This window comes from Pan paniscus, chromosome 5 (assembly GCF_029289425.2).
Source record: "Pan paniscus chromosome 5, NHGRI_mPanPan1-v2.0_pri, whole genome shotgun sequence".
NCBI classification, from domain to species: Eukaryota; Metazoa; Chordata; class Mammalia; order Primates; family Hominidae; genus Pan; species Pan paniscus.
In genome coordinates, this window is record NC_073254.2 from 89,331,418 (window position 1) to 89,350,786 (window position 19,369).

Below are 19,369 nucleotides of genomic sequence, written 5' to 3' on the forward strand. Positions count from 1 at the left end.
AAACCCCTAGGGAAAAAATTAAAGATATACTGAATCTCTATTAGTATATCTTGAAAGATATACTAAACCTCAGTTTCAAGATTAGTTTACATAAAATTACAGTGGAAATTTAGTGGCAGAGATTAGTTTACACAAAAATACAGTGGGAATTTAGTGGCAGTCTTAGAGACACAATCTAAAGTGTTCTGTCAGACTAAGGTTTTTTTCTCCAGGTATTTTATTTAAAAATAGATATTAAAGTGGAAAAGTACGGTTTTATCTTTCTGCTGTTATGTCAAGGAGCAATAACTAAATGCAGGCTTTGAATATACGTACACATATTTGTGTATATCTATGCTGATATAGTATCTCTTTGTGTACATATATAATTAATTACTAGGTAAATATATTTAAGATATAATTTACATAGAGTAACATTCACCCTATTAAGTGTATAGTTCTGTGAGTTTTGCGAAATACATAACTCGTGTAACCACCATCACAATTAACATAGAGCAGTTTATTGTTAGAACAGATACAGAGCAGCTACTGTTCATTGTTACTGCTTTTGAAGGCAGCAGGCTGATTCTGTAAGCTGAGAAGAAATAGTTAAAGGGTCAAATGTCAAAAAACTGGTGCATGAAATGGTGGCCATGACTTTTTGCACCAGCAGCCCCTCACACTTCCCTCATTTTCACTTTCCTGGATTCTTCATGAGCAGATGTGCCACCCTGCAAAGCCTCCAGTGTCAGCCCCATTCCCTCTGCATTTCCCTCTGCTGTGAGAGACTGTTTCTCCCCAAATGGATTATCTTGTCTCTATCAATGCAAACCTACATCTCTTGGTGAATTTAGGCATCGAAACAAACACAGCTGCACTTATTTTTATTCAAAAGCTTATCTTTAGAGAATTTTCTTAGTAGTTTGGTGAAAAAGTAAAATTAGAAGAAAAATAGCATGCAAATGTAGCTTATCCATTCCCTGCAATGATGGCTTTTAAACCAATTTCTCCCAATATTTCAATGACCTCGAGGAAGAGCAGGTAAATGGCACGTCTAAAACTCTAAAAAAAATACACTGGTCTTGCTTTAAAGTACATTTGAAAAAATCCATAATGGATATAAAGCAGCATTTTATGAAATGTAAATAATACCCAACTTTGTAATGACAGTAAATATAGAAACCTCACTGCAATAGTAATTTGTCTAAAATGTTTCAACTGCCTGAAAGTAAAACCTTGTAATAAAACTTTCTTTTCAGTTAGATATATATAGTATTTCTTACTTATGAAATGATATAATTCTAGTTTTTTTCTACATCTTCTATGTATTTTTTTATTACAAATGTTTAACATGTGCCAAAATTCCAAGGCAAAATATATAATCTAAGTTGTTTGTATCACACTTTAGTGGTCTAATACTTGTCACTAATTTTTGTTAGTTCTTATCTAATGTTATTTTCAGCTGCTGGCTCTCTCTTGAAGGAGGACTACTCTATGCTTTTGTGGGACCTGCAGCCGCTGTTGTCCTGGTAAACATCAAAATCAACTTATTTTGTTTTCTTAGAAAAAAAAAAAGACTACTTTCTTTCAATTAGAGTGGCAATTTTGATAATGTAGTTCTTGTGTAGAAATTTTAAAGTTCAATGGACTATTATTCTAATTGAATATCAATTGTTATTCAGCCTTTTATTATTCTAAAATATTCTTATTTTGAATACTGAAGAATATTAAACTGGGAGTGTGGTATTTCTCTTACAGTAATTTCAGATTTTTGAAGAAGTTTGAGTAAGTTTTAATGAATTCTTCCTCTTTAATGTATAGAATCTCATCATTTACCATAATTTCACCTTTACACTATTCTGTACAATACATATGGTTATTACATATGGTTATTAATAGGGAAATCTCTTTAATGCTGCCCCTATCAAATATCTAAAGGAAATATATTCTCGACCTCAGTGATACTGATATTTTGGATCATGTTTGTTTGTTGCAGAGGCCGTCTTATGTGTTTTAGCAGGTTCCGCAGCATCCTTCTTCTCTACCTACTACATACCAGTAGTACCCCCTAGTCATAACACTCAAAAACATCTTCAGACATTTTCCGATGGTCCCTGGGGGTCAAAATCATCTCTGTTTAAGAATCATTCCCATATGTTATAGATAAGGATTTTAAATTTCTCTTTTGAAACCACAAAATAATTGTTTAAAATTTTAAACTATGGTAATGTGAAACATTTCCTTCCAATTTGCCTTTCTCTTTCTCCTTTTGGATTTATTGATTACAAGTTTTTCTTGCCCAATAAATCTTTAAAGAAAATAAGGGAGGAAAGAAACTGTCTAAATTAAATACAAATATTCATATTGCTATACAATTATATTTCTAATTGGAAAGTTACTCTTTGGTTTCTTGAATGACTCATTCAAAAAATTGGAAGGTAGTGACATCCTACTAATTCTGATATGTCAGTTTTTTCTCCCTTTAAGCTTGTTCTCCCTCAACTAAGCTGTAACAGGGAGCAGAAACTGTCTATAATTTGCAAGAAAAATAAAATCAAGGCAAGAACCTTAGTGCAAAGGGAAATCAAAACTATTAGACACCTTTTTTGTCTGCTGCTTTGAATTTTTATTTAATCAACTGAACTATTTCCCTAAGCTTCTAGTTTAATGCCAATATAACGCTAAAATGAAGAAACAGAGTATGTATATAATTGAAACACCAAAGTATGGTCAATTGGAGGGGTGACAGATTCCCTTATGATTAAGTTGTAGATTACTAGAATCCATAGAATACACTTTTTCTCTTAGTTTAAATGAGAGGTACATAGATGAATAAGTATTCTCTTGATTAAGTGGTATCATGTTAGGAAACTACGAAGAGTGACTCTTCCTAAGTCCATACTTAATAGGTGTGTTTTGCATCTTCCTTACATTAGCAACTGGACACATTTTAGCTTTATATTCACCATCTTCATTGGCAGCAGGGCAGGGTTACACCAAGATTGGAAAGAGGCAAGAAAGGCAAAAAGAAGAACATATTTTTCATTTACTCATTGGACTGGATTCCTTGATCAGAAAGTGTTGGTAGATTAGAGAACTGTCGGGGCTCATCATAAGCTGGTACAAATAGACATCTATGCAGTTTTTACAGTTTTACTTGAAAAAGGAAAAATATGTGTGATTTCATTTCATGTATCATGCAAAAGACCTTTTACGTGAGAATAAGAAAGTCTTAGAAATAAAATGATAGAACTGTACACTAGAGCATATTTTAAAAATTGGCACTAGTGTCCATTGTGGAAAAGATTCTGGTGAATTGAATAGGCTTTCCTTTCTGCCTAGAAAAGCATGGTACATCAAAATGCTCCCCTTCCACAGAAAAGAATAACCACACAGCATGAGGAATTTAAGCATTCTGTCCTCTGTGTTGGGAATAATGACAAATAATCAGCACCTTTTGCTGCCAGGGCTCACCCTAACCTCATACTCGAAGATTCAGAATCTCCTGGCTCATGGGCATAGGGTAAAACTCCTTTAGCCAAATGATTTTACTCAGGGTTGACTCAGACAGAAGAATGCCAGATTGGCATAGTATGGTACCATTTAAAAGTCAGGCAATTGAAGGTTAATTTCCCCAGTGTTAACTGCAAAGCATGGAAATTAAATGAACTTAATGTACTTTACAACTTTAAAGTAGCACACCACTGTTAAATTGTTCCGTATGCCTCTGCTCACTTATAAAATGTTTGAGAGTGCTTCATACCACTACTAGTGATACGGTGGTTATGAATTGATAAAAATAGGATTTTCAGGAGAAACAGGGACCTGATTCCCTTCAATATCATTGAAAGGTCAACTTTGTTTCTGTTTGACAGGTCAACATGGTGATTGGCATTTTGGTATTTAATAAACTTGTTTCCAGAGATGGAATCCTAGATAAAAAGCTCAAACACAGAGCCGGGTAAGCTGCAATTGGTGGATTTTGAAGGTTATTTACCAGTGAATCCCATACTCCAATTTCAGACCATCACTGACTGCGTTTGACTCTGCCTTGAATTTTGTTATTGATGTACTAGTGTGTCCAGTAGATTCTGCCATATAAAAGTTTCCAATGTGCTATTTTTAAGCAATATGACCAAAAATCTAAAACTACTATAACAGACCATGAAGAAATTCAGAGTGTATTTGTGCATATTGCCTGCTTGTCAGATAAGAACGTTAAACATTAAGGCTTTACTTGCAATAGTTGTCGTTAGGTAAGGGTTTTCAAAGCCTTCCTGGTTTTGGTCACAAAGAACAGGAGGTAGATTGAACACAGTGTTGGTATGTGACAGAACAGAATCAGAACAAGCAAACCTAAACAGGGCAAAATACTATGTTTTCTTTGACTAATTGTATATATCAGGAAAAAAATCTTCACTTGGAATAATTACTTATCAAGCACTATTTATGTCTTATATTTTCATTCTTTATGACATTTTTAATCTAACTGGCTAAAAAGAGTTATTCATAATTTTCACACTTTAACCTCATAAAATTTAGAAAAGCATCTCCTTTAATTTTACTGTTATTATAATATATAAATATCTGATGACATATTATATATTATAATATATATCTGGCCGGGCACGGTGGCTTACACCTGTAATCCCAGCACTTTGGGAGGCTGAGGTGGGCGGATCACGAGATCGAGACCACAGTGAAACCCCGTCTCTACTAAAAATGCAAAAAAATTAGCCGGGCGAGGTGGTGGGCGCCTGTAGTCCCAGCTACTCGGGAGGCTGAGGCAGGAGAATGGCGTGAACCTGGGAGGCGGAGGTTGCAGAGAGCCAAGATCGCGCCACTGCACTCCAGCCTGGGCGACAGAGCGAGATTCCGTCTCAAAAAACAAAATAAAATAAAATAAAATAAAAAATATGTATATATAATGACAGTAACGTCTCATATATAGTTAGTAGCTTTTTAAGGTGACATCATCCTTTATCATATAAATTTGTTGACACTTGAAGTATTAATGCCTTTGTTTTTTCTTTGTGTCCTTCCCTATAGAAAGTTTACAGCTTTCTCCTTTCCATTGAACTGTAACCTCATTCAAAACTTACCCATGTAATATTCTTTTCTTCCATAATTTATGGTATTATTTAATAGTCCTACTAATTGATCAGTTACTTATGAAATTTTAAGTCCTTTGTGTTCTTATAACCTATGTAATGATTTATACAATAAGATAATCTGGGTATTTATTTTCCCTAGCAAAAGACTAAATTTAATGGCTTTCAATATAAAAATTTGATATCATTTATGTAAAACATTAGAAATGCAATAGCGTAATAAAAACATGACTGAAAGTTTCTTCCTGAGCGGGGATCACTTCTCTCATTTAGAGGCTTTTTTCACTGCAGACGAGTTTCTGTAACAACCTTAAATATGTAGACTTGAACGTAGTAGAAGCACAGCTTTCTAGATCATTTGAACACAAAACTTTCACACAATTACTCTTGTTATTATGCCACATGTGGTGGAAATTGAAGTAAGCTTCTTCAGTTATTTCTGTCCAGATTAATCATGTAAGAATATACTGATCAGACTGAGTACTGGGATAGAAACTCAGTTCTGCTGCTAGTAGTATAAACTTAACATAATTTAAACAACATCAACAATAAAATGGGACTCTTTAGTGGTTAAGATGAAGCTCTGCAATTTACTAGCTGTGTCTATGTGCCTTTGGGCATGTTACTTTTTGCAACTCAGTCTCCTCATCTGTTAAATGGGGAAAATAACTCCTGCCTCATAGAGTATATGAAAATATAATGTGTATAAAGCACACTTTAGAGTATCTAACATATAGCAAGCATTCACTCAACAGTGGCTGCTCTTCTGAGAAGCCAACCTGAACAGATTAGGTTGTTTTTGAAGGCCTCTAACTGTCAATCAAGAATCCATGATTCCACCATCCAAGACATGAAGGTCATAAAAAGAGATGAGATCATCGAAATGAATATGATGTTGAGGATTTAATAAAAAAAAAATTTAATAAAAAATTTAAAAAACAAGTGAATACCCTTATTTTTTCTTATTTAATTATTTTATGTGTAAAGCCCAGTTTAATTCATATAGCTCTTTATAAGAGATCGTATAGGTTTAGAAGAAATGACAATAGTGTCTTATTATGAATTTAGAAGTTATCCATTCCAATCTACATATTAACAAATAAGTTATTCTAAACATATTCTTAGAAGTTACATATGTTTCACTGGCAAAACTGAGTGGGTGTTTTTCTGGTTCAAAGGCCGCTGCTAGAGAAACAGAAATGTTAACTTACGTTATAAAAGCAGAATGTTGGCTACTGTCCAAAGCAGAAAAGAACTATTAACAAATTAATTACTTTGGGTTTTCAAATTATATTTCTAATATAAAGTACTGTTTTAGCTTAAGCAAATATAGATTGAAATTTGTACTCCATTCCAAAGTGTGATTGAAGGAAATTTTTGGAAGCTATAGAGGTTTGAATAATTTTAGTTCACAGAAAAGTAGTGAGGACAGTGAAGAACAGTCCCCAGTGAAGAAGAAATAATCAAAACTAACTAAAGAAACATTAAGCAGGAAACTAATTGGTCGACTTGACAACCAATCCTCCTAATTGTAAAAATCATTTCAGCTTATTTGAATATACACATATATCAAGCATTTGTTTTACAACTATGTTGTTATTAAAAACCAAATATTGTACCAAGATGTTCCTTCTCCCATTTTTTCTGTTTCTTTGTTCCCTTTCTTCTTTTTTATAATCAGTTATTAGAAACAGCCAACCATATAGTTTGTGCTCAATAAATATTTATAAGGAATTAATAAGTGAATGTTTAATAAATAATACAATAGTTTAACAAGTTTTATAATACACAAACTATATTAATATTTTTTCTACTGAAATTCTTTTTTCTTTTTTCTTTTTAACTTTTAAGTTCAGGAGTAGAAGTACAGGCTTTTTACACAGATAAACTTGTGTCTCAGGGGTTTGTTGTACAGATTATTTTATACTCAGGTATTAAGCCTAGTACCCATTAGTTTACCAAGAAGGAATTTATTGTAAATACAACACATCTTAAATAAAATGATAGAGTGAATAAAATCAGGATTAAAAAAGGCATGTATATTTTTAGAACATCTTAAGCAGAAAATTTAAGTTTCTCTATTTTTCTGCAGTGGAATTTTCTTATCTACTGCCTTAAACGTCTTTGTCTTATGTACCTGAAACTAAGGAAAGTATGACTTACCCTTTACAAATTTCATGTGATTTTTTTTTTTTTAAAGAGAGGCTGGCGCATTTCCTTTCCAGGGAATATTTTATGTTATTAACAATAAATCAGTCAGACTTTTTTTCTTTAAAGAAAAAGGAAAAATAACATGGAGAAGGGAAACTAGAACCTGTAGATTTTAAGACCCACAGTAATAACAGGAGCAGACAGAACTACCTGAAGAGTAATGTGTGTAAAGTGTTTCTATTTAATGTGACTTTGTTTCTATAATGTGATCCTACCCTGGTGCCCTGGTGGATATATTGGTTAAATTTAGATGTATGGACAACTCAAGGTTTTTTTTACTGTTTGAACTTTTAATTTTATAAATGAATAATTTCTTCTATAATAAAGAAACAAGATCTCATTTTTCAATGCAGCAACTCAATTTAGCATCTAGACTATGTGTTTTTCATATTATATTAATTTCTATAGTGGTCACGTAAACTAGGAAAAAACATTACATGTCTCTAGGTAACTTATCTTTATTCTACTTTATGCACATCCAGTAATAGAATGCCAAAGGTGTCCTACCAGTTAACATCAAGCATAGTTTTTAACAGTTAGCCCTGACTAAGGGAAGTAGGCATAGGTCTTCTAGTTAGACTCAAATAAATATCAAATAAAGACAAATAAGCATTTTAAGTAATGGCTTAAGATTTATTTTCAGACAGTCCCATACTTAGATTAAATCACAGTTTTCAGGTCTAAAATACTTACACTATGTACTTAAAATTATTTTTTAGTAATATTTGGCTTTCGATCTTGTTTCAGAGCCTAGAGGCAACATATTCTTAGATTAAGAAAGACAACTGCATCAGTGTTTGAAGTGTGAACACCATACAGCCTATCTTCCGTGATAAAGGAAACAATATATAACTAATTCATGCCTTTTTCATATTAATCTGATCAGATTTAACAAGATTAAAGAAATGCAAATGTTTAGTTAGAGAAGTGGTACTTGTTCTTGTTTGTTCATCAGCATAATCTACGGAGCTTTAAAAAAAGCAGATGCCTAAGTCCTATTAAATTAGAGTCTTTGTGGTTGGGGCCAGACAGACAGCTGATGTGCAGCCACTGTGGAGAATACTAGGCTATGTACTCCTTTGGGATGTACACATCGGCATGTCCATTAAGGCATTCCTAAACTAAACTGGATAGACTAATGTTTACATATTATTTTGAAACATTTGGACACATTTGGCTACTACATGTGCCCTGGAGTGGATCAGTAAAGCGAGGGATTTAGTGTCATATTCCCCACCCCCACACTCATGTCTGAAAGCTTTGATTTTTCTCACAGGATCTGCTGATCAATCTACTTAATTAATCACTTTCAGATTTATTATCTCATATCAGCACTATTCACAAGTGAGTACCCTTATTTAAAATAAACCAGAGTTCTAAATTATGAGCATCTTACAACTTTCTCTCTTCTGCCACTTTTCTTATACACATAGTAATGCAACTCCGCTATAAGATTCTTTAAGAAAACCTACAGAGTAATCATTTTAGACATAGATACCACATAGGAATGGACTATGCACACCTCAGAGCATTATTCCAAGTTGTTTGGAATTTTTAATTCAAGTAATTTCTTTTTGGTTTTTCCTAAAAGGTTTATTTTCTAATAAATCTGTAATTTTCAAGGTACAGTTTTCTAAAGCAAAATGTGTGTAAAGTTTTTCCATATAATGTAACTTTGCTTCTATAATGTAGTAGATGGAGTATGAATTGTTTGAATCTGAATTTATGTGCAAAATCCTCTAGACAAGAATAGACCATTTAAATGCTAGGAGGTTGGAGTCTATGACAAATGTTCAGAAATAATATTTTGAACTTAATGACGATGTTAAATGTGTTTTATTAAAGCAGAAAACTATCACTCTTTTATTATCAACTAATATTTCATCAAATTTCATCAGCCCCTATATTCAGATCATCCTAAAATGTGGATGATACATATTATAAGAAATTTCAAAATATGAATCTGTTGAGAAAAAAATTACATCTTCAACAAATAATTGAAGACTCCTAAAATCCATTTCTTCCTATGTTGGACTTCTGAGATAATTATTTACATTTCAGAAGGTTTTCACAGATATATATGCCTTCTGTAATTAACAATGAACATCCTCAGGGCTAGGAGTCCTCACATGTTTGATTATTGGGGTCTGAATAAAGGGTTTTCACTGTATGTCTACAGAAGCACATGCTTATGTTTAACTCAGTGTATTGAGCAACTTTGATCAATAGACACAAGGGCCACTTATGGTGTAATGATGGAAATATGTTTTGCATGCAACAAAGGCCCATATTAAAGGGTAAATGTTACAAAGATAATTTGTAGTATAAATGCGTCTTTACAACAACCTAGAGCATACATTTTTGATAAATATACTTTTCTGCATGAAATCGTATTTAAAAGCTAACTTGCAGCAGCAATTTTTTTTTGGTGACAATTCAATATTTTGTTCTTTTTGTGGGTGTTCTGTTTGTTTGCAGTCAGATGAGTGAGCCTCATAGCGGTTTGACGCTCAAATGTGCCAAGTGTGGAGTAGTTTCAACAACAGCTTTGTCAGCCACCACCGCCAGTAACGCCATGTTAGTCCCAATCATTTACATCTTCTTGTTACAAATCTTTTACAGTGCATGTGAGAAAATGCTATGATGAAAAAAATTGTGTTTTCTAATACAAGACCAGAGAGTATATTTAAATATTTATAATTGGCAACTGTCTTTATAGCTATTGTGGGATAGTATATAAAAAAAAAATAAGACTCTCAAATGTCATCTGCTTTGTGGTTTCCAAGTTAATGGTCTTGGAACCACATACAAAAATGCTTTGTTGAATGGGGGTTTGGCTATGGCCTGGGGTGTGATGTACAGCTACGTAATGTTACTTTCTTGGTCTCAACAGGGCGTCTCTTTGGAGCTCCTGCGTGGTGTTGCCCCTTCTGGCTTTGACGTGGATGTCTGCAGTTCTGGCCATGACAGATAAACGCTCCATATTGTTTCAAATACTTTTTGCTGTGTTTGATTCATTGCAAGGCTTTGTTATAGTCATGGTCCACTGCATTCTTCGGAGAGAGGTGAGAAGCATTCTTGTGATAGAGAACAGTGATGGTTGGAATGGTATTTCCTTGCTAAAAAGAATGATCTTTTAATGTCTTGATGTTCAGATTAAAGCTGGTCTCCTCCATTGACAATCACTTGGGAATCAAAGCTGAAGGAATGCTTTAAGACACAGCTTGGGAGAGCCCTCAGCACTCTGAAAGTGACAGATTAGAACAGATGGGACTATGCCAGGAAAAACACAACCAGAGGTGTCAAAAGCCAGGAAGAATAGATTTAAAAGAAGCTACATGGAATGATTTGTATAAATAAGTCTTGTTAGAAAAACTAGGGAATAAGAGGGCATAGAGGCGTAAGTTTTAAAGACACAGTTCATGAGCATAATGCAGTGATAGTTCTTAAGCTTATTCCCTAACTCATGTTTCTTCACACAGCACACCCTCATTGCATATATTAACTAATACTATTTTAAGCAGAAAGCATTGAAGATGAATGCTTAGATTTTTTGTCTCTATACTAAGTTTTGGTTATGATTACTATGGATTATTGCTTTTGATATGGATGTTTACTTTTAGAAAAATACTAAAAATGTATACAGTGAGACATGATAGGCAGTGATTATCTCCAAGAACTGTAGAGGTATTATCATATCAGCATTTCTCTGGATCATGATTGAGGTTTATTGTCAGTAGTAGGGGAAGAAATAAGTCATATTTCATGAATGGAGACACTAACTAGCACCAGATCCATCCAGGACAGTGAGAGATTTCAGACTTGAGTTGTTTAGAAATAAAATGTTGTTTTCCAACCTGTGTGAAAATTATTTTGAATGCTTGCAAGCACTGAGAGTATTTATAAGGTTTATGAGTCATTTTAGCATTTACTCTAGGGATGACTGGTGACAAAAACACACATGACATAGTGCCATGCTAGTCACTTTGAGAAAACAGTCTACTCTGTCATTTTGCATTAACTAGCTTGTTTGAGAACTTTATTGCAATGTGCACATTGCAAAAAAACACATGTACGTATGAGTATAAACCCTATAGTTTCGCAGTGATGTGCAGAGATAACTAGAGGCTTTTACCTGATTTATCAGATGGGAAGAACAATATTTCTGAGCTATTTTATTTTATTTTTTATTATTCTTTAAGTTCTGAGATACATGTGCAGAACGTGCAGGTTTGTTACATAGGTATACATGTGCCATGGTGGTTTGCTGCACCCATCAACCTGTCATCTACGTTAGGTATTTCTCCTAACGCTATCCCTCCTCTAGCCCCCAACCCTTGACAGGACCTGGTGTGCGTTGTTACCCTCCCTGTGTCCGTGTGTTCTCATTGTTCAACTCCCACTAATGAATAAGGACATGCAGTGTTTGGTTTTCTGTTCCTGTGTTAGTTTGCTGAGAATGATGGTTTCCAACTTCATCCATGTCCCTGCAAATGACATGAACTCATCCTTTTTCAATAGCTGCAGAGCATTCCATGGTGTATATGTGCCACATTTTCTTTATCCAGTCTATCACTGATGGGCATTTGGATTGGTTCCAAGTTTTTGCTATTGTGAACAGTGCTGCAATAAACATATGTGTGCATGTGTCTTTATAGGAGAATGATGTATAATCCTTTGGGTATATACCCAGTAATGGGAATGCTGGGTCAAATGGTATTTCTAGTTCTAGATCCTTGAGGAATCATCACACTGTCTTCCACAATGGTTGAGCTAATTTACACTCCCACCAACAGTGTAAAAGCCTTTTTATTTCTCCACATCCTCTCCAGCATCTATTCTTTCCTGACTTTTTAATGATCGCCATTCTAACTGGCATGAGATGGTATCTCATTGTGGTTTTGATTTGCATTTCTCTAATGACCAGTGGTGATGATCTATTTTTCATATATTTGTTGGCTGCATAAAGGTCTTAATAAGATACAGATGTCCATAATAAACCCACATGTATTCTAAGAACATTCTATGTAGAAAATCAATGAAAACCAATTAACAATAACTTCACATTGCAAGGGGAGGAGAGTATTTTAGCATTTAAAAAGTCTGATGTCGTTTACAGTTGCCAAGCCTTACTATTCCCTTAGCAAGTTTCTACCTAGAATATCAGCATTAAAAATCTTCCAAGTATTGAATTATTTATAGACCAAAGGAGTAGAAATTAAGAGGAAATTGAATAATAATTTAGCTTATGTTCCCCAACTATAACTATCTTATGGGTCTTCTATATTAATATTATTGCTAATAATTAAGTAACAAGATTGCTCTAAATGAGTAGACGCATAATATGTTTTTGATTGATGATTAAGGATGAAGTATTTCAGGAGTAAGATACATGATGATATACCTACATGCAGTTTTAGAAGATATTAATACCTTAGGTGTTTAGGAGTAGAACAGTGCTGCATCACTATATAAGCTTCTCTTTTTCTTCAGGATAAGCTTGATAGATAGTTTTAAGCTATCATCAAAATATGCAGGTTTTAAAGTGGCAGATATTATGATGGCTAATTATCAAATGTTTGCTGTTTACAAGAAGAAAAATACTTGGCACAAAAATTCTAGATTTCCCTCAGAACTTTTTCATACTTGCTAATTGGACTATTAACTGTCAAAATCAATGATTTACAAGTAATTAAATCAATCATATAATAAATGCTTCTGCTAAAGTAGGTGTCTCTAAATACATGTTTTCTGTACTAATGGAAAATAAAAATATGGATACATCTCTGTTGTTGCATTTTCAATTATTAGTTCAAGTTGAATAATTTTATAGCAAATAAATTAACAGCAGAGTGTCATAACACTCTTTATCTCCATCACTGAAATGGCAAATCACATATTTCTTTTTTTTAATTGAATCTTAAAAATACCCTATAACATTGCTGTAAATACACAGAGCAGATTTCAGGTATAGGGCAAGTCTGCTTCAGAATTCCTAGAGGAAGATTTCATTTAAACACCTTGTTTAGAAGGATTTTACAGATCCCAAGGAAGGTATCATAGGAGGCCTCATTTGGAACACCGAAATTCTTTTTGACCTTCTAAAGGTATATTGCCTGACACTAGCAATGGGTATATCTCAGATTACTTGTGATCACATTGCCCTGACATTACCATGGTCCAAGAGAAGTATCTTCCCATATCCTCTGTGTCTCCACTGAACAATAATTTCATAAAGATATACCAAAGAAAATGGAATAGATAGCTCTATGTAAAACATTAGGTAGTGATTTATATCTATTAATCTACTTGATAATTTATAATTGGATCCTAGAAATACAGTTTTATCTCTACTGCTCTTCACTTTATTTATTTATTTTATTATACTTTAAGTTTTAGGGTACATGTGCACATTGTGCAGGTTAGTTACATATGTATAATATTTGCTTCACTAAAATTCCTGTGGACTTTTCTTTCTTAAAATATATAAGCAATGTAAAATATATATTTTTTAATTTAGAGACTGGATATATATATATTTCTATTTCTATGTATTTTTGACAGACACTAACATAATTTGGTCTTTAATGACTGTACCAATATGAATTCAGAAGGCTTTACCCATATTTATTATTTCTGTGGAGGAGGTGGATCTACACAGGGAAAGAATATAGCCTTGAAGTTTAAGAAGGAGAAAATAAGTGAAATACTATAACTGTGATATTTTTAATGTGTTGTGTATGGAGCCTAATTTATTTTATTTTTATTTTATTTTTTTTCCTGCCTTTGTAATTCTTTTTTTTTATTATTATACTTTAAGTTTTAGGGTACATGTGCACGTTGTGCAGGTTAGTTACATATGTATACATGTGCCATGCTGGTGCGCTGCACCCACTAACTCGTCATCTAGCATTAGGTATATCTCCCAATGCTATCCCTCCCCCCTCCCCCCACCCCACCACAGTCCCCAGAGTGTGATATTCCCCTTCCTGTGTCCATGTGATCTCATTGTTCAGTTCCCACCTATGAGTGAGAATACGCGGTGTTTGGTTTTTTGTTCTTGCGATAGTTTACTCTTTTAGTGGGTCCAATTTTACAATCATTTCAAATCAGAAGAAAAGGCAGAAATGATTACTCTGTCCTGCCAAATCAATTATATTACACTAAAAAAATTTGGAATGTTTGCATAACTATTTGTTCTGACCTTCAGACCTAAAATCTTAATATTTAAACTTTATAAAATTTATATTCTTGAAAATACAGTTTCTTCTTCTGGAATAACTTTTCTTTTGAATTACTTTACTAAATCTCTCTGGAGAAAAAAACAAAAGACAAAAAGAGGAAATAAGAATAAAAAAAAAGAAGCCATCTGATTCATCACAATACATAGTTTTAGCAACAGAACCTAAATCTTAGAAGCTAATATGTTTAACAGCTAATAAGACAGAATTGAATACAATGAGTATAGAGGTGTTTCTTCATTTATCCATCATTGGTTGATTGGAATTTATTTGAATTAAACAGATAACAAAATATACTATTTACTATTCCCCGCATTGCTATGGAAATGGAAGGACACAAGAGTTATGAAACCTTTGAAATAGTTACTGTTGCTAGGAAACCACTTTCTTGGTGCCTGCACATTCTTCTCATCTTTCTGTCTCTGGCTGTGCCTGGCTCTAAGACAGTCTTAGAGCTCTATGTCAGAGGGGGAAAATCACAAGATCGTGATACAAAACAAGCTACAATAAAACTCTTTCACTAAATGGAAGGATAAAAGGAAAGTGCTTAAATGGATAATTTTGTTATATCAGTGTGTGAGAATCCTGTGGCTGTTCTGTAGCATCACTAACAGGGCCAAGCTCCTCTTTTCTCTTTCCCAAGCACTGGCAGGAGGTCTAGGCTGCACCAGATGAGGTCCCAAAATCTGTATCCAAACCTGTGAAGTCATTTTGTAGTGAAATGCTTAAAATAAAAAACTTTTCTTTCTTCCCTCTCCCACTCGCACCCTTTTTTAGCCTATTTCCTATTTAGTCTTATTATTTCCACAAGGCGTACAGATAAACAAAATGATTTACATGCACATGGCAGTGAATATGTAAAAAAGACAAGCATCCTTACCTGTCTAATCTAAAACCAATAATATTCCAAAGTAAATCATTATAAAAATGAAGCCAGTAGTGATGAAATAACTAGACAACAATATGTAAAGGGTCCATATTGCATATAATATAGTTCAGATAGAGAGTTACATGAACATCCAGGTTTGACTACTTACAGGGAAATTGAGTATGACTCATTAGCATGGAAGGGTATATCTGTGCCTTCCTTTACTGCAGGATGGGTCAGCTGTTTTAGTTGGTCTTTGAAGAGGAAGGAGGAGATGATAAAAGACTTCAAAACTCATGGGTTCCTAAGGGAACGATGAGGTTGGAAGATTAGGGAAGTGAAGGTTTCTGGTAGAGGAAGATGGAGAAAGGTTACTGGGCATATGGTTTCCATGGAGTGGGGCCTGTGGTGAATAGCAGAGAGTTTGATTCTTCTCTGGGACCATATGAAGCACATGGAGGCATAAAGCAAATTATGTGATCCTGGACCCTAGTGATTTTTTTTTTTTTTTAGATAGCTATGACTGAAGCAGCAAAAGAAAAACAATACTGATGACATTTGAGGACAAAGCATTGACTAAGTGATGTTTTTTGCTTTCTGGTCAGAATGTTCAATGACCATGATAAGTGGCCATTATGAGTGGTCTCGTAAAGAAAGATAAATAGATTTCAAAGTTCATAAGTAGCTCAGGGCAGGGAGGGTCAGGGTACTGATTCTAACATTTTGAGCTTGCTTAGAAGGTGGTTGTACTGATTCTAACATTTTGAGGTTGTACTGATTCTAGCATTTTGAGCTTGCTCAGAAGAAAACTTCAGGCCAATTTCCCTGATGAATATCAATGTAAACATCCTCAATAAACTACTGGCAAACTGAATCCAACAGCACATCAAAAAACTTACCCACTTTGATCAAATTGGCTTCATCCCTGGGATGCAAGTCTGGTTCAAAATACACAAATCAATAAATGTAATCCATCACATAAAAAACAGAACCAATGACAAAAACCACATGATTATCTCAATAGATGCAGAAAAGGCCTTCGATAAAATTCAAAACCCCTTCATGCTAACAATTCTCAATAAACTAGGTATTGATGGAACGTAGCTCAAAATAATAAGAGCTATTTATGACAAACCCACAGCCAATATCATACTGAATGGGCAAAAGCTGGAAGCATTCCCTTTGAAAACTGGCACTAGAAAAAGATGCCCTCTCTCACCACTCCTATTCAACATAGTATTGAAACTTCTGGCCAGGGCAATTGGGCAAGAGAAAGAAATAAAGGGTATTCAAACAGGAAGAGAGGAAGTCAAATTGTCTCTCTTTGCAGATGACATGATTGTATATTTAGAAAACCCTACAGTCTCAGCCCCAAACCTTCTTAAGCTGATAAGCAACTTCAGCAAAGTCTCTAGATACAAAATTAATGTGCAAAAATCACAAGCATTCCTATACACCAATAATAGACAAACAGCCAAATTATGAGTGAACTCCCATTTACAATTGCTACAAAGAGAATAAAATACAACTTACAAGGGTTGTAAAGGACCTCTTCAAGGAGAACTACAAACCACTGCTCAGGGAAATAAGAGAGGACACAAATGGAAAAACATTCCATGCTCATGGATAGGAAGAATCAATATCATGAAAACTACCCGAAGTAATTTATAGATCCAATGCTATCCCTATCAAGCTACCATTGACTTTCTTCACAGAATTAGAAAAAACTACTTTAAATTTCACATGAAACCAAAAAAGAGCCTGTATAGCCAAGACAATCCTAAGCAAAAAGAACAAAGCTGGAGGCATCATGCTACCTGACTTGAAACTATACTACAAGCCTACAGTAACCAAAACAGCATGATACTGGTACCAAAACAGATATATAGACTAATGGAACAGAACTGAGGCCGACCTATGGAATGGGAGAAAATTTTTGCAATCTATCCATCTGACAGAGGGCTAATATCCAGAATCTACAAGGAACTTAAACAAATTTACAAGAAATAAACAACTCTATCAAAAAGTGAGGAAAGGATATGAACAGACACTTTTCAAAAGAAGACATTTATGCAGCCAACAAACATATGAAAAATAGCTCATCATCACTAGTCATTAGAGAAATGCAAATCAAAACCTCAGTGAGATACCATCTCATGCCAGTTAGAATGGTGATCATTAAAAAGTCAGGAAACAACAGATGCTGGAGAGGATGTGGAGAAATAGGAAGGCTTTTACACTGTTGGTGGGAGTGTAAATTAGCTCAACCATTGTGGAAGACAGTGTGATGACTCCTCAAGGATGTAGAACCAGAAATACCATTTGACCCAGCAACCCCATTACTGGGGTACATACCGAAAGGGTTATACATCACTCAGCTTGCTATAAAGACACATGTACACCTGTGTTTATTGCAGCACTGTTCACAATAGCAAAAACTTGGAACTAACCCAAATGCCCATCAATGATAGACTGGATAAAGAAAATGTGGCACATATACACCATGGAATACTACGCAGCCATAAAAAGGATGATTTCATGTCCTTTGCAGGGACGTGGATGAAGCTGGAAACCATCATTCTCAGCGAACTAACACAGGAACTGAAAACCAAACACTGCACGTTCTCATTCATAAGTGGGAGTTGAACAATGAGAACACATGGACACAGGGAGGGGAGCATCACACACCAGGGCCTGTCGGGAGGTGGGGGCCTAGGGGAGGGATAGCATTAGGAGAAATACCTAATGTAGATGATGGGTTGATGGGTGCAGCAAACCACCATGGCACATGTATACCTATGTAACAAACCTGCACGTTCTGCACAGTTATCCCAAAACTTAAATTATAATAATAATAAATAAAAGAATTAAGCAAGGTGGGAGTTGGTTGCTAAGAGCTTTATCCTTGTCAGCCTGATTGAAAGTTCAAAAAGAAACACATTTCAGATTTTTTTGTTGTTTCATTTGTAATAAAATAGGATGTGGGGCCAGGCACAGTGGCTCATGCCTGTAATCCTAGCACTTTTTTTGGGAGCCAAGATGGGAGGATTGCTTGAGGCCTGGACTTTTAGACCAGCCTGGGCAACACAGTGAGACCCACATCTCTACAAAAAAAAATTTTAAAAACATTTAGCCAGGTGTGGTGGTGTGCACCTGTATTACCAGCTATTCAGGAGGAGAAGGTAGTAGGGTTGTTTGAGCTCAGGAGGTCAAGGCTGCAGTGAGCCATGATTGAGCCACTGCACTCTAGCCTGGGTGACAGAGTGAGGCCTCATCTCTAAAAAGAAAAAAAAAAATAGAATGCAGTACCTTGAAATGGGATAATGTCTGCAGGTATAAAAATAAACCTGGATTTTACCAAAACAGAGAATGAGGTGCACAAAACTGCTTTTAAATAAGAGCATGGGCATCACACAGGCAAGGACAATATGCTCATATTCTTATATACCTTTCCAAGAAATCACCAACCTCATTTGACCCAAAAGTCATCCCACTTCTTAGGCAGGGAAATGTAAATTCTAATTCTTCTTCCAGATTAACCTTTCCTGACTTAGCAAAATTGCTATTATATTATGAATATTTACGTCAGTCTTGATTTTCACACATGGTTCTCCTAGTCCATGCAGAGATTTAAGGGGTTAACAAGAGTATGAAATAAGATGGGTGAGATGACATCAGTAAAAAAGCTCAGACAGAGAGTTTGTAACAGAAATTGACAAACTCTGTCATGCCTGCCGTTAACATCAAACCATTGCTTGCTGTTACCCACAGTTCTTCTGCGGGATCCTCACACTGCCGTCCCAGCTGTTCCCTACTCTGGGTAGCAGCATGGTGCTTCTGTCTCTAGTCAAGAAGAGTAGGCTGGGCACAGTGGCTCACGCCTGCAATCCCAGCACTTTGGGAGGCTGAGGCGGGTGGATCACCTGAGATCAGGAGTTCAAGACCAGCCTGGCCAACAT

The 19,369-nt window shown here is 34.9% G+C and overlaps 1 protein-coding gene across 2 annotated transcripts in view; it reads left to right on the forward strand.

Annotated features, from left to right (window-relative positions):
• Positions 1-19,369, forward strand: part of ADGRB3 (adhesion G protein-coupled receptor B3) — a 750,487-nt gene that overhangs the window by 690,587 nt on the left and 40,531 nt on the right. Inside the window, exons 21-24 of one of the 2 annotated variants that reach the window (XM_003809552.7) lie at positions 1,442-1,508; positions 3,855-3,940; positions 9,780-9,878; positions 10,195-10,366. In XM_003809552.7, coding sequence (XP_003809600.3) covers positions 1,442-1,508; positions 3,855-3,940; positions 9,780-9,878; positions 10,195-10,366 — 424 coding nt within the window. The remainder of the gene's footprint in view (positions 1-1,441; positions 1,509-3,854; positions 3,941-9,779; positions 9,879-10,194; positions 10,367-19,369) is intronic. The other variant, XM_057302535.2, reaches the window with a different exon arrangement.